Raw genomic sequence first — 13,296 nt, 5'->3', positions numbered from 1 at the left:
TCCCGTAAAAAATATCCGTGGTGACTGTCCGAAGCTCAAGGTGTGCCTTATCGACTAGTCTAAAATACACAACGCGATTTCTAAAAATACACACTACTCCGTACACTAAGTAGGATATAATTAAAATTTATTTCTTCATAAGCATTGTGTTTTTATAACTGGCAGGATGACATTACTTAAGAGTGTAAAATCGATTTGTGTGTGGACATCTCAAGCGTCGTACGACTAAGTTAGGTAATACCTTAAGTGCATAAACGTTATAACATTTCATTATCTAAAAGCGAATTCACCGGCGACTAGCTCAGATAAGAAAGATTCCAAATCCCCGACCGCTCCGACATTCCCTACCGCGACGCCTAAACACCAACACAAACTCTCAAATTTGCTCTATCAATTTAAACTATTTCCTCAATGACACCACTAAGTGGATGATATGTCACGTCCCAATGAAGAAACTATTCTACTATTAAATCTTTTTATCATTTCAACATGTATACTCCGAACTGTATCAAATATTGTCGTGTTGGCTTAACGCAAAATACAATTTCGTATCAACATCACTAACCATTCCCGCTCGATTCCGTCAGACCCATTCTTTTAATAATTAGAAACTTTACTTTGATATGTCATTAGCTACACCTTCTACGCAACTGCATTTGGAACCTTTCCGCGCGTATAACGTTACGTTTAACTTAAAATCACACACCTTACGATTTACACATACATCGAATACCTAGCACACGTTAAGAAATTAAACTTGTAAGTCTAACGGTGGACTGTACGCCTGCCGAGCTTCGTTCATTATCTCTATCTCTGTTCGCGGGGACACGAGAACAACGTCAGCGGCCCAATGCACGCGCCTGTCCAGCAGGTGTACAGCGCACCAACTACAAACTGCAATAATACATTATAAAAGATCAAATGAACGCATATCCTTCGTAAGTCGTATCGTTACATCTAAATTTAATATTAAAGTAGAATCCGTATCATATAAAACACCTTAAGAACTCCAAAAACATCGTCATTAGAAAATTATCGTCATTGGAAAAAATAAATACTATTATTTGCAAACGTCTCAACTAACATAAGCGATAGTAAAATATTTTTTTTTTACAATAAAATGTATCATAAATTCAAACGTGATTTAAATTTAAAACATACAGCGTAATCTTTGAGGATGGATGGTTTGTGCTCATATGTGCTTTATTTCTCACCTTAACTTTAACAATCGCCGCGTTGACAATTTGTGTAGAGCCCGAGGTCCCGGCTCTGCTCTACACGAATTTGGAAACTCGCTTCAGACTCAACCTCAGTCGAATGCGGTAATAATTATCGTATCGCTTAAGAAAAATATTTCAAAAAATCAAGTGAAATACCAACGTTCTGTGCAATGTTCACTAAATCCTTTCAGTTAGCGAATCAATTAAATTTAACAATGATACAAACGTCGCTCTCTCCATATAGTTCTGTAAAAGCGATAATCAAAATATCATAAATTATTCAAAATACAATATGACATAAATCAATACAATTCCTGAGCAATTGATCTCGTTTGCGGCAGATTTACGGAGACACTCCTTAGTGCTTCGCCATAAACAAGGCGTCCGAAAGGACGCAAGAGTAAGTAGTGGCGAAACCTCTATTATCTCCAGACGACGATACCTAGGAGTGTCGAGGACTCAAACAGAGCAGCCGTCTCGATAAAACTAACACAGAAGCGACACAATCATATTTACAATCTTCGCATAATCAATGTTACCGTTATTTCTATCAAATTTAACGAAGTACTACAATACGATATAATATAAATGATCAATCGTCAACCACATACAATCTCACAAGCTAACATCGTTACAATATTACCTACCTTGATGAATACATTAACAGGTGAATTTATTAACTGTCATGAAAGTATCCGACTTCAAACAATATTTAAGATTATCCATAAGATTAATGTAAATCCTTAAACGTCTTCCCTATAGCCGTGGAATTCGGACTCAGTTCCGTGGGATATAACGGGGAGCCGGTTCCTCATTCCAGCAGCTTCCACGTCTAGTTTCAACAATATAACCTCACGTCTAATCAACACTTTAGAAATTTATCACTTAAGATCATTCAACTCGAAATTTTCATTATAAAAATACACACTCTTTCGCTTTACATAATGCGCAACTGCTCAAGTAATTTCAACCTTTACCAACGTTCACACTCTCCGGCATACCTTATGTACTAGTTGCTAATACTACTAACATTGTTAATCTAATGTATTTACATTCATATTTCTTTTCTAAACACTTCCTGGGAATAATTTTATTGGAATTTTGCGAATGAGATGCTAATTCATGATGTTTGTCTAGACGAAAGCTTTGAAATTTCATCAATGATCATCGAAGACCACCCAAATATGGGACAATATTCTTTAAATGATTTCATTTATTGTGATGATGGAGATTCTTGTACACTTCACAATTTAACATTAGGCAACGCGAATTCCCATGAGTATCACAATATAGACAAGTTAACAGACGGTGAAGATTGAGACAGCAGATTGTTTTGTAAACGTAATAGATATGAATGGCCTATACCTTAAATGGGTAGTTTTATTTTTGATATTGATTAAAACAAAATATGTACTGAACCCTTATTATAGTCTTAGGAAAAACAGTTGAGTATAAAATTATGAACAATATCCGTAAGCCTAATGGAGCTTACGTTAGTAATAGGTGCTAGTAGTAAAAATGTTCCCTATAGTAATTGACTTGGAAATAGTGGATTTTTGGTTAGCGCCTCGTTCGATATCCTTGTAAGCTGAGCTGCTGGAGGTAAAGGGAAACAGGATCCCATCGATCCTTGTAATTATCAGCTATGTTACCATTGTAAAGCTTAATCGGGATCAAATGTTACTTATTACTTTAGAATAAAGTAGGACCTTAATACGAAGTTTATAGCCTATACTCATAAGAATATGTACTTCAAAGTAGAGAGAATATTGAGAATTACCGCCTACTCTTCTGAGATTCATCAGTCACTGGACCCGTTACAGGCCGGATTACAGCTAGGTTCGTGCGCAATTTCAACATGCTGAAAATCAGTGCTGCAAGTGTTGTTTTCAGTACTGTGTCGAATCATTTTGTGAAAGGATTCGGGTGTAGGGTGTGGTACTACGGGTTGTGTAACGATACTTAATGCTAAAGCAATACTTACGAAACTTTCCAACATTTGTTCCCCAATACCAACTGTTTCAAATGAATTCTTATCAAAAATGCTCACACATATAAATTCAAAATATATACGCACACTCACAGGGCCTATCACCACAGCGTTGTGCGTGTTTGTGTCAAATAATCTTTGTAAGCAAAATTACGAGTCTAAGCACTATTAAGCTGAAGCAAATGGATATTAAAATGTCTCTCTAAATTACTTATTTACCCAAAGTTTTTTAATTTCATAAGGCACGGACTGTTCTCTAGTACAATAATGGAGCAGGGATCATTTGACACAAACAGCAACGTACGTCAGTCGCACATTAGTTTAGGATGTCTAAAATAATGTGGACCGAAGTAGGTAAATCTACCAAAAGCACTACTCGGGCAAAATAAATGAAAAACCAAAAAAATAAATAAAACACACTATAAAACTGCAATGAACTGGTATTATTATAAAAAAAGCAATTATACAACAAAAATAATTCAAAACAAAACGATGTACATTAATTTAAAGAACAATTGTTTATACAAATAATTAAAAAAATATAATAATTATAACAACAAACATCGACAAAATATATTTAAAGAGAAAAACATTGTTTCAATTTTAATCAGTCCTCAAGCTTCAGAAATGCAATTTTAAGAATGAAACGGTTCCCGTATAAAAAAGAATATTGTATTCACTGTATTATGCAAAAACATAAAGTTAATAAACAATAAAAAAAAATCGAATTTAATCATCTTTAATAACGAAACACAAACGACCAATTTCGGTTAATGAAATAAATTCATTTGAAGTTGAAAGAAAATCTAAATTGCGAAATTACGTTACATCATTAAGTGTGCAGTTGTCATAATTTGCAAAAACTTATTGTAAAAAAATTTCGTTTCACTACTCTATACTTAATATAATAATAATACGTTGAAAGGGTCTCAATGAGGTTCAAGCCTTTGCGTAAAAGATTTCATAGCTGGCAACGGCAACAAAGACGTGGACTAACTAAATGCAACTGAAGCGTGTTGCTGCTCAGTCTTCGTTGTGATTCACGAGCTATGGAATCTCCGTGAACTCATTTCTAAACTATCTCGACTCCTGAATATAAAGCTGCGGTCAATACAAAGAATCGAATCACCTGTAAGAATATACCGGATATCTTGTTACAATACACATAATTCGATTCACAAAACCGACCGTCCTGTAACCGCTAACTCCAAATTTTAGATAATCAATATTCAAGAGTATCACAGTAGATTAAGTGAAATACAACATATAAATCCGATCTTAGTTAATGTTACAATTTATTAGGAACAGGGCAGTCTATATATAAAATCATTGGTGATGAATCACTGAAATTTGGACTCTAGAGATTGGAAACACTATTCTACTTCACCTAATCTAATGGACGTCGCCGGGAGGCGAAGGTATTTGGCTACGCGATCGAAGGCACGTCTAGATGATGGACAGGGTGAATACACTGTGGAATGCATATGCTAGAAGCGTTACGAAATAAACAAGAAATCGATTGCTCTCGGATATTCTGCGGTTAGTGCAAGCCGGTTGCGACATCTCGCCTAAGCGGTGAAATATTTAAATTCTCTCGTAACCGATACAAAAACTTCAACATCGTTTAATCTCAACTAATTAACAAACTATGAATCTTGCACTAAAAAAGAAATAATAAAGATGCTATCAGCGAAATCGATAAAACCGTTCAGATAAACCTATGATTATGTATAAGTCAGTAGAGTATGGTACATATTTACAAACAACACTAAATATCACTTATTAAATCACAACATGGTTTTATGGCACATGTCAAACAGGTATTGTGGTTGCGCGGACAGGAACAGTGCACACGGCTGCGACCATCTGTAGACGTGACTTCAATGTACAAACATTACGCCGCGAACGAAACGCATCGAGACGAGACGGATCATGACGCAGGAATATCACCGAACTGAACCGAACTGAAAGCGTACCTAGACCATTAAGTAATGCAGATCGAATACTAACACAAGGACCGCCGATCCACTCGTCCGGGGTCGCATCAGATCATTACTATACGTAGTAGATTCAGCGATAAACATACTAAAAAAACACATTATCAACTAAGAAAATAACTAAAGAAAATCAAACTAAAATAATTCTTCTAACACACTCAAACACACGGTAATGTAATAAAAAAAATAGTAATAGCGTAATATTCATAAAATACAAAGAAAATAAACGTTACTCATGCACCGTACAATACTACCACTACAAAAATAATGTTGTTTCCGTATAAAAATATCTTAGCAGAATAACAAATTGTATAATTATTTTGTATATCGAGTAAGCTATAATACTCCAGTAAGTAAAAGCGAACAACTACAATCGCGTTCAGGTGCTTCGCTACATCTGCTAAAATCTCAGCAAAATTATCATGAAATTAAAATTAAAAAAAAAAAAATCTAGCGAGACGAACATTTTCTAAGTGCTCTTCTAGTTACTACCGTGTCCAGTCGCTATAGAATCATCAAATAATAATATTATTATCAACCAAATGTTATTTGTTAAAAAAAATAAAAAAAAAACAACAAGACAGGAATTTACGGGTCCGTGGGCTCTCAGTGACTAGGCGGTAATGACGTCATCTGTCAGAATTCAAGAAGCTGTCATCCAAATCGATCCATTATCAAAATATAAACAGAACCCGAGTAAAGTCGTAAAGTAATCAAAACTGCTTGCAATACTCGAGGTAAAGTCAGAGAGCGGCGAAAATTTTGAAACTGTGAAAACATTTTCGAGTACTCGCGCCACCTTGTGATGCTGCTTTTGATTTGGTTGCAAAGCGTCACCAGGTCGGCGGGCTCGCGCCGGAACCCGCCGACGCGCTCTGTTAAGAAACACCGTAGTCAACTTTGTCATTGATAAAACCCCTAACATCACATTTCCCTAGAATTTTTGTAACTACATTATAAAGGGGTAGTAACTAAAGATTGTCCATATCAGCTCAATCAATTTAACACTTACCTAATAATAATGTAACAACTTCTTATTTAGTTCCGTATTCATATTTCCGTCGACACAGAATAAGTGCTAATTAAAAACAGGAAGTGCCGCTGTGCCGGAGAACCTTACAACTAACAACAATACCGCTCGATGCTCTCTTATTCGATAAATCACACGCTTAACGTCTAACAATTTTTAAGTATTAATAGTTAAAATATTGGTCCAACAAATGGGCTAAATAATACAAATGCCCTTAATATTCATCCCTAATTTAACGACGTGGGATATGAAAAATATTATTCAATAGATCAAAAATGATAAGGGTTGAGAACCTCTCGCGTGTCTTCATCGAACCAACGGAATAATCTCTTTCTTCCAAATAGGTACTCAAATAACAATGTCAAATACTATAAATAATCCGATTACAGTTTCGTTTATTAATAATGCGTAAGGAGATCTTACGCCGAATAGATTAGTGGACTCCCATCATTAGATTGATCACATCGAGGCAGCTGCAACACGCGCACTTACAGAGGAGATACAAGTTCCATACACAACACTGGGAACGTCACTTCACCTAACACAGAATTGACACACGTGATCAGAACTGTTCGTATCAGTTACGGGTCGGCCGGCGGTTGCGCCCGCGGGATTTCGGTTTTCTTTTCGGTCAGTAAGATCTCCTGTGGTTCGGACGGGTAGCTCACATGCCTATCGGTGGCACTTGAACATAACGATAGATGTACAGCCGGTAATCCTTACTGGCGAGCACAACTGAACCGTCATCCATAAGCGCCACGTCGAAGCACTGAGCGTGTTTCACCTTACTCTCCAAGGCCGAAACCAGCTGGCCGTCCTGGGTGAATATCGTCAAGTTAAAGTTGTTGTGGTTGTCGGCTATCAGGATTTCTCCTGACGCGTTGATGCCCACGCCGATGGGGTAGTTGGTGACGCCTTCGCCACCAATCTGTCTCAAGTAGATGCCCTCGTAGTTGAAGACCTTAACGCAGTGCGCACGGTTGTCGCTTATAAAAATTTCTTGTTTATCATTGACCACCACACCGTTGGGAAATTCGAGGTGTTTCGAACATCCGAACTTCTGAAGCACATTTCCGACTTGATCAAATATTATCACGCGCATAACTTTGCATTCGACGACAACGATTCTTCCTTTGTTGTCGACCGTCACGCCTCTCGGATGCTGAAGAATGTTCGCTCCGAACTTCCTAACGAATTGACCGTATTGGTTGTATATCTGAATTTGATGCGTAGGTGATCTCTCGGTGACTATTATGTCGCCCGACGTGCGAACCACGGCGACCCGGTTCGGGTATAAAAGTTGGCCGTCTCGTTTCCCACATTCGCCAAACTGGAATTTAAATCGACCTTCTTTGTCGAAAATCTGAATGCGATGATTGTTCGTGTCTGCGACTATGATATCGTTTTGTGCGTTTACTGCGACGCCGCTAGGTTCAGTGAATTGACCTTCCATGACGCCGAATTCGCCGAATTTGCAGTGATATATCATTTTTTGTCGTTTAATTTGCGACTTTGGTGGGAAAATAGCAGTTGAAATCAGTTTGTTGGTTAAATCGATAATAGGATCGGCGTGCGTAGCCGGTGTGAGTGAGTAGGGGTCGGTTGTGGTAGGTGGGAACAATGTGTCACAACCACCGTTCGACCACTTCTCGTATGGATTAATTCCATTAAGGTTCATATCTCCGATAGCAGAAGAAAACGGCCCCAGGCTGTTTGCGCTATTAAATCGTTTCGAAATAATGTTCGATTCAAAAGGTGACGTGGACTGGCTCGTTGGTCCAAGTAAACCGTTTGTATATGGACGATCCAGAACACCGTTCAAACCAGTTGGGAGGTGAATTACTCCGTTTAGACTCCCTGAACTTCCATTAACGCTGCTGCTGCTAGATGACGAACCTCCGTTTAGCAATGATCCATTTGTGGGACGCGCAATGGGAGGTTGTTTCGATGGTCCAATGTTAGCTTCGGAACTAGACCGAACATACCCGAAGGTGTTTCGTACTCCGACTTGAATTGCCTGGTAGTTTGAAACGAATTCGAGTTCACAGGCCGTTTGAACGCTTTGCTCAGGGTTCGAGCTCATCAATGACTGCAATTTAGTGTCCAAGAGTTTTTTGAACATTAGGATTTCAGCAATGTTGGCGCATTTTGTCAGCCGTTCTACAAAGTCGCACGTTTGATAAATTTTATCGACAGTTTCCTGGGCCTTCTGCCCTACTACAGTTAGCGCTATTTGTTTTGTAGAAAATACGCTTTCGAGTTCTTTTAGCAACTCTTGCTTACGCTCTTCAAGCATAGAGCGATAGAATTGGAAGGTATCGTTGATTTCATTCTGAGCTTTATGATATTGTACTTGCAGCTTACCTGCTGCATGTTCCACTGTTTTCACTACATGCCTTATTTCGGTAGCACGTGTCTTCGCTTCGTTGACAGCTTGTTGTAGGAGTTCCAATTGTTTGGGTCCAGCGTCGGACAGATGCTCGCAGTCGTGTAGTGCAGCGGGATGCTCTATGATGGTGCATTCCTTGCACACGGGCACCGAGCACGTGCGGCAGAAGTATTTGAGAATGTCGTTTTTATGTCTCGGACAAAAAGCGGTCTTATCGCCGCTCGTTGTTAGTGTCGATCCGAGCATACCCTTGTCGTCCTTGAGGTCCGTGAAGGTAAGGACACGGTGGCCTTCGAAGCAGTGCATGAATTGGTGTGCCATGACGCAATTGGGGCACAAGAAGTTGGCGCAGTCGACGCAGCGAGCGACTGCGTCGGATTCCTTGGATTTGCAGCCCGTGCAGCGAGCCGACGGTGAGTTGGTCTGCCTCGCGGTGGGAAGGAGGTCGGCGTCCTGCTCGACCGCCGCGGCGATGACGAGGTTAGTGAGAAGTCCGGAGACTCCTGCTGCAGGCAGCTGGCTGTCGACGCGACAAGTGACACAGGTAACCTTGTCGGGGTGTGTCTGCTCGCGTTCCAGGCAGGCCCGGCAAAATGTGTGGAAGCAGTTGAGTACTTTGGGGTCGACGAAAGTCTCCCGGCAGATGGCGCAAGTGGTGTCGAGTCCGTCGAATTCGCGGAGGTCACATACGGCGGAGTCGCTCGCTGGTGGCGACGAGCCGCTCAAAGTCAGGGGTGATAAGGAGCCACGCTCCAGGGAACCTATAGAGTTGGCACCAGGCAGCGATTCAAGGGACGGGGTGCGCGAGGCCATCTTCAGGAAACCGGCATCCCTGAAACAAGAAACGCGATTAATTAAAACGGGGTACAGTTAAAATAATTACGGAGTACATAAAATAGACTTATATGAAAAGTTATTTATATGAATTGCGTTAGGAAAAAATAGTCCAGAATCCTTGCCTTCAATATTACAAAAAATAGTGAAATTTTAATATCATATAAAATTTAAACACATGAAATAATTAATACAAAACAAAAGTATAAAAAGAACATTAAAGTTTAAAAATTAATTAAAAGTAACATTTTCACTCCCAATAATCATGAAATAAATATATACATGATGATTATATTAGGAACATGTTTATATGTCTATATATGACGTATAATAAACAAAACTTAGGCGCGTTATTTAAAAAAGGCACTTGCCCTTTGGAAAACCAGTTTGAACAAGTCGGAAGAGGCATGAACATCAATAACACACCGTCTGGAGTTTAAAACTGCAGTACGGCGTGTCTGAAATGTTTACGGGGTTCGATGCATCGAGGGCGGGGTTGCCATGGTTACGGATGGGGCGACGAAGGGGAAGTTCGCGTTGATTCGAATTAGGGTGGGGGTGGTTATTTATTTTGGTTCCCCGTTTAGTTGCTATCTTAGGGGAGAAGAGGTGAATGGCCCTGCTCAGTGTGTACTTGGCTACTATTATGACGGCTTCTGTAAAATTTGTCGACGTTATAAGTTATAGGTGAGATTCCGTATCTGTATATATTATAGTTCTAGTTCAGTTAAAATTCTAAATAACGTAGTTATAATTGAACTTAAGATGGATATTTCTTACGCAGTAAAGGTATTTAAGAATTTTTCATGATTTTATGGTCCTGAGGTAACAAGTAAAATATTAAATTAATAAATTGTCATTTAATTTAATTATATAACATCTTATAGTACCAAAAAAAATGCCTCGAATAGTAACATTTACAAGTATGGTTACAATATTGGAGAGGAATCGAATGTCTGCTAAGAATATTTTTGTGTACAGCCATTTTATAAATTTTAAGTGCGTCTTATAGTGTGATTATAAAATTTGTTTTTGTTTAGCTGACGAATAACCACAAGCAATGATTCTATAGATTTAGGCAAAAGTACTTACGAGTAAAATCATTCTTTGAAGGATTATATAAAATGGCAATTTTAAAAAGAAATTATATATTTAATAAATATTGAAATAGTACGGAGGCTTACACAATATTCCAAAATATGTTCTATCTATCGACGATCTGATGTGACGAGAAATGGGACCTTTCTGAACATAAATAAAATGTTAAAATTGTTATTCTAAATACGTGGAAATAATTGAGACCAAATAAAGATTGAATTATATGATAATCTTATACAGATATGACTGTCGAACAGCTCACCGGTAGACTAATATTGGGAACGTAGGTCGCGGGTTCAATTCCCTGGATACAATCTTATATTATTCATATTCAATTCAATCTTGTTTATTCGTAATGAATTTATTATAAAGGATTGACACTGCTCACAAACAAGTTTCAAGGGGGTGGACAGCAGAGTTCTCTGCGTACCATGATATCACACTTCGATGGCGAACTGTCCTGCCAAGCGTGTCGATTATGGAATATTCTACCATGGATATCTTTGAGATAGGCCTATGCCTTGCAGGGCGTCTATGGGCTGAAACGACGACGACGACGAGATATGACTGGTATAAATGTAAATCGACAGACTAACACTAAAGCGCCTTATAATAAATCACGGTAAGGCCTATTCGTCCAATTGTAGATACGTTGATAGTCTGGCATTGAATTACTTCTACTAGGGTTGGCAAAATATTAAGTTAGCACAAGAAATAAACATACTCTTGTTATGTTTTTCTTTCGATTTTTATGGACTACTATGTACGGTTTAATTATTATTAAATAATAAAAAATTGTAAAATGATATTACACGGGACTGTATTCAGTCCCGTGTAATATCATTTTACAATTTTTTTTCGTTCTTTGTACTACGCGATCAGATGAACTTGACGGTAATAAACGGTTAGAGTATATACCCCATTGGTAATGTCTCTACATTTAATGTGGTGTTTTATTTAAAGTTATTGGCCTAAATTTTTTTTTCAGCCGATGCATTGTTTGTGGGTCTGTCAGTTGCACGTCGAATTGGTAAATGCTATAAATTTAAAAATTTAATTTGTTAAGGAGTTTTTGTAATAAAATAACAGCTTGGGAATTGTTATAACTACTATATTCAAGTGAGCTGATATTAGATCAAGGTGCGTTTAGCGTAGGTGATCCATCACAAAATATTTTGATGAAAACGCTTAAATAATAGTTCATGTAATAATAATACCAAAAAATAATCTACGGAAAGTATAGTTGATTGATCATAATTAGTAACAATTTAAACATGTACAAATAGATTGGTTATATGTGTAAAAGTTTTAAAGTGGTGAACATATAGCTTTTTGCTGTCAATTATGCTATCTTAAATGTAAGTGTTTTCAAAATTCGGATTAATACATGTTAAAATGAATTATTGTTAAATTTCTATCCCTGCAGACTGTATACTAACATTAGCGATTGGCTTTTCACTTTGTAATAGAAAAAATAAAATTGATGTAACATATTCCAGAGTATTCATTTTTATACAGGTTCATTGGAAGTTTGATTTTTGCTGATAAAAAAGTTATAAAATCACCCCTCTAAAGCTTTTACACCTTTAACCAACCAAATTGTAGAAAACAAAAGTTGTGATGTAGGTAAATATAAAAGTGGGTCGAATTATATTTGTAACAGCCCTGCATTGGAATTCACGTGATGGATGCAAACGTCTGCAATACATTACACCGGCCCGCTACTGTGACGGCGGATTGCATAGCCTATGCACTTGTGCATGCGAAACGAAGCTGACAACTAATGAAGATATTGAACTGCACATTACATATGGATGTCGACACGCGGATTTCGAAACAATCGACACGTGAGGTATGCGACGATATCGTTGGAAATGTTTGTTACAATTTAAACGTGTTTATTGTTTCATAATAATTTTACAACTGTCGAAGCCAATTTCGGTGATATTTAATGTATATATGGCTATCCACCTGTTTCGCGTATTTCGAACAGCCTTTTGTAGGTAATATTAAAAAAAATCATTCTTGGTAATATTTACATGTCCAAATAATCTGGTCAAGTTTTAACTTACAAGAGCTTTAGTTGCAAAATATCATTTTTTTTAAAAAAAATACACCTCTTGACTCGTCTTGTAAATAGAATTTAATAAAATCTGTTCTTAGCTTAACTTGACTAGATGAAAGGAATATTCCTACAAAATTTTAAGTCGTTTATTCTTATATGTCTCAGAGTTATGGTGATGAGTAAGAAAGGGACCAATATATAGCTACATCCGCTATGCAGCAGTAGTAGTGCAATGAAGTGCAAAAAAATTGGTCCCTTTCTTACTTAGGATGGACTTCCGCAAATTAACGCCTAAATCTAATTAGATATTATCGTGATGAGTTAGTACGTAGGCAGAAATCCCATGTCTATAGATAAGTATAAGCACATATCCATAAGTTACAAAACAAAATTTTTGTGGAAAAACCCTATGCATGGTTTCGCTAATGCTAGAATATTGAATAATATAATATTTATTTTCTTTTTATCACGGTTGGTTCAAGTTAGATGTATTAAGAAATTTTCAATTTGAATAAAAACAACTTCTTTACTGAATTTCGGGATTGCGCGGGATTGCACAGGATTGATTCCGAGATGCACTTTAACGAAGAGTAGTAATATCATATAATATAATACAAATTCATACGATCCTCTGATTACATGAATTAATTCGAGCCATTTACCAGCGCGCGTT

At 37.5% G+C, this 13,296-nt stretch overlaps 1 protein-coding gene across 8 annotated transcripts in view; it reads right to left on the bottom strand.

The window, feature by feature from the left end:
- Positions 1-6,419: 6,419 nt before the first annotated feature.
- brat (brain tumor) overlaps positions 6,420-13,296 on the bottom strand; it is a 312,278-nt gene continuing 305,401 nt past the window's right edge. For all 8 annotated transcript variants that reach the window (XM_068767146.1, XM_068767147.1, XM_068767148.1 and 5 more), the window contains one exon: positions 6,420-9,458. In XM_068767146.1, the coding sequence (XP_068623247.1) occupies positions 6,902-9,439 (2,538 nt within the window). In that variant the 5' untranslated portion in view covers positions 9,440-9,458 and the 3' untranslated portion in view covers positions 6,420-6,901. The remainder of the gene's footprint in view (positions 9,459-13,296) is intronic.

Source organism: Battus philenor, unplaced genomic scaffold (assembly GCF_028537555.1).
Source record: "Battus philenor isolate CCGP_79_NKW_IND1 unplaced genomic scaffold, ilBatPhil1.0.hap1 SCAF_22, whole genome shotgun sequence".
NCBI classification, from domain to species: Eukaryota; Metazoa; Arthropoda; class Insecta; order Lepidoptera; family Papilionidae; genus Battus; species Battus philenor.
This window is presented reverse-complemented; position numbering and strand designations above follow the sequence as displayed.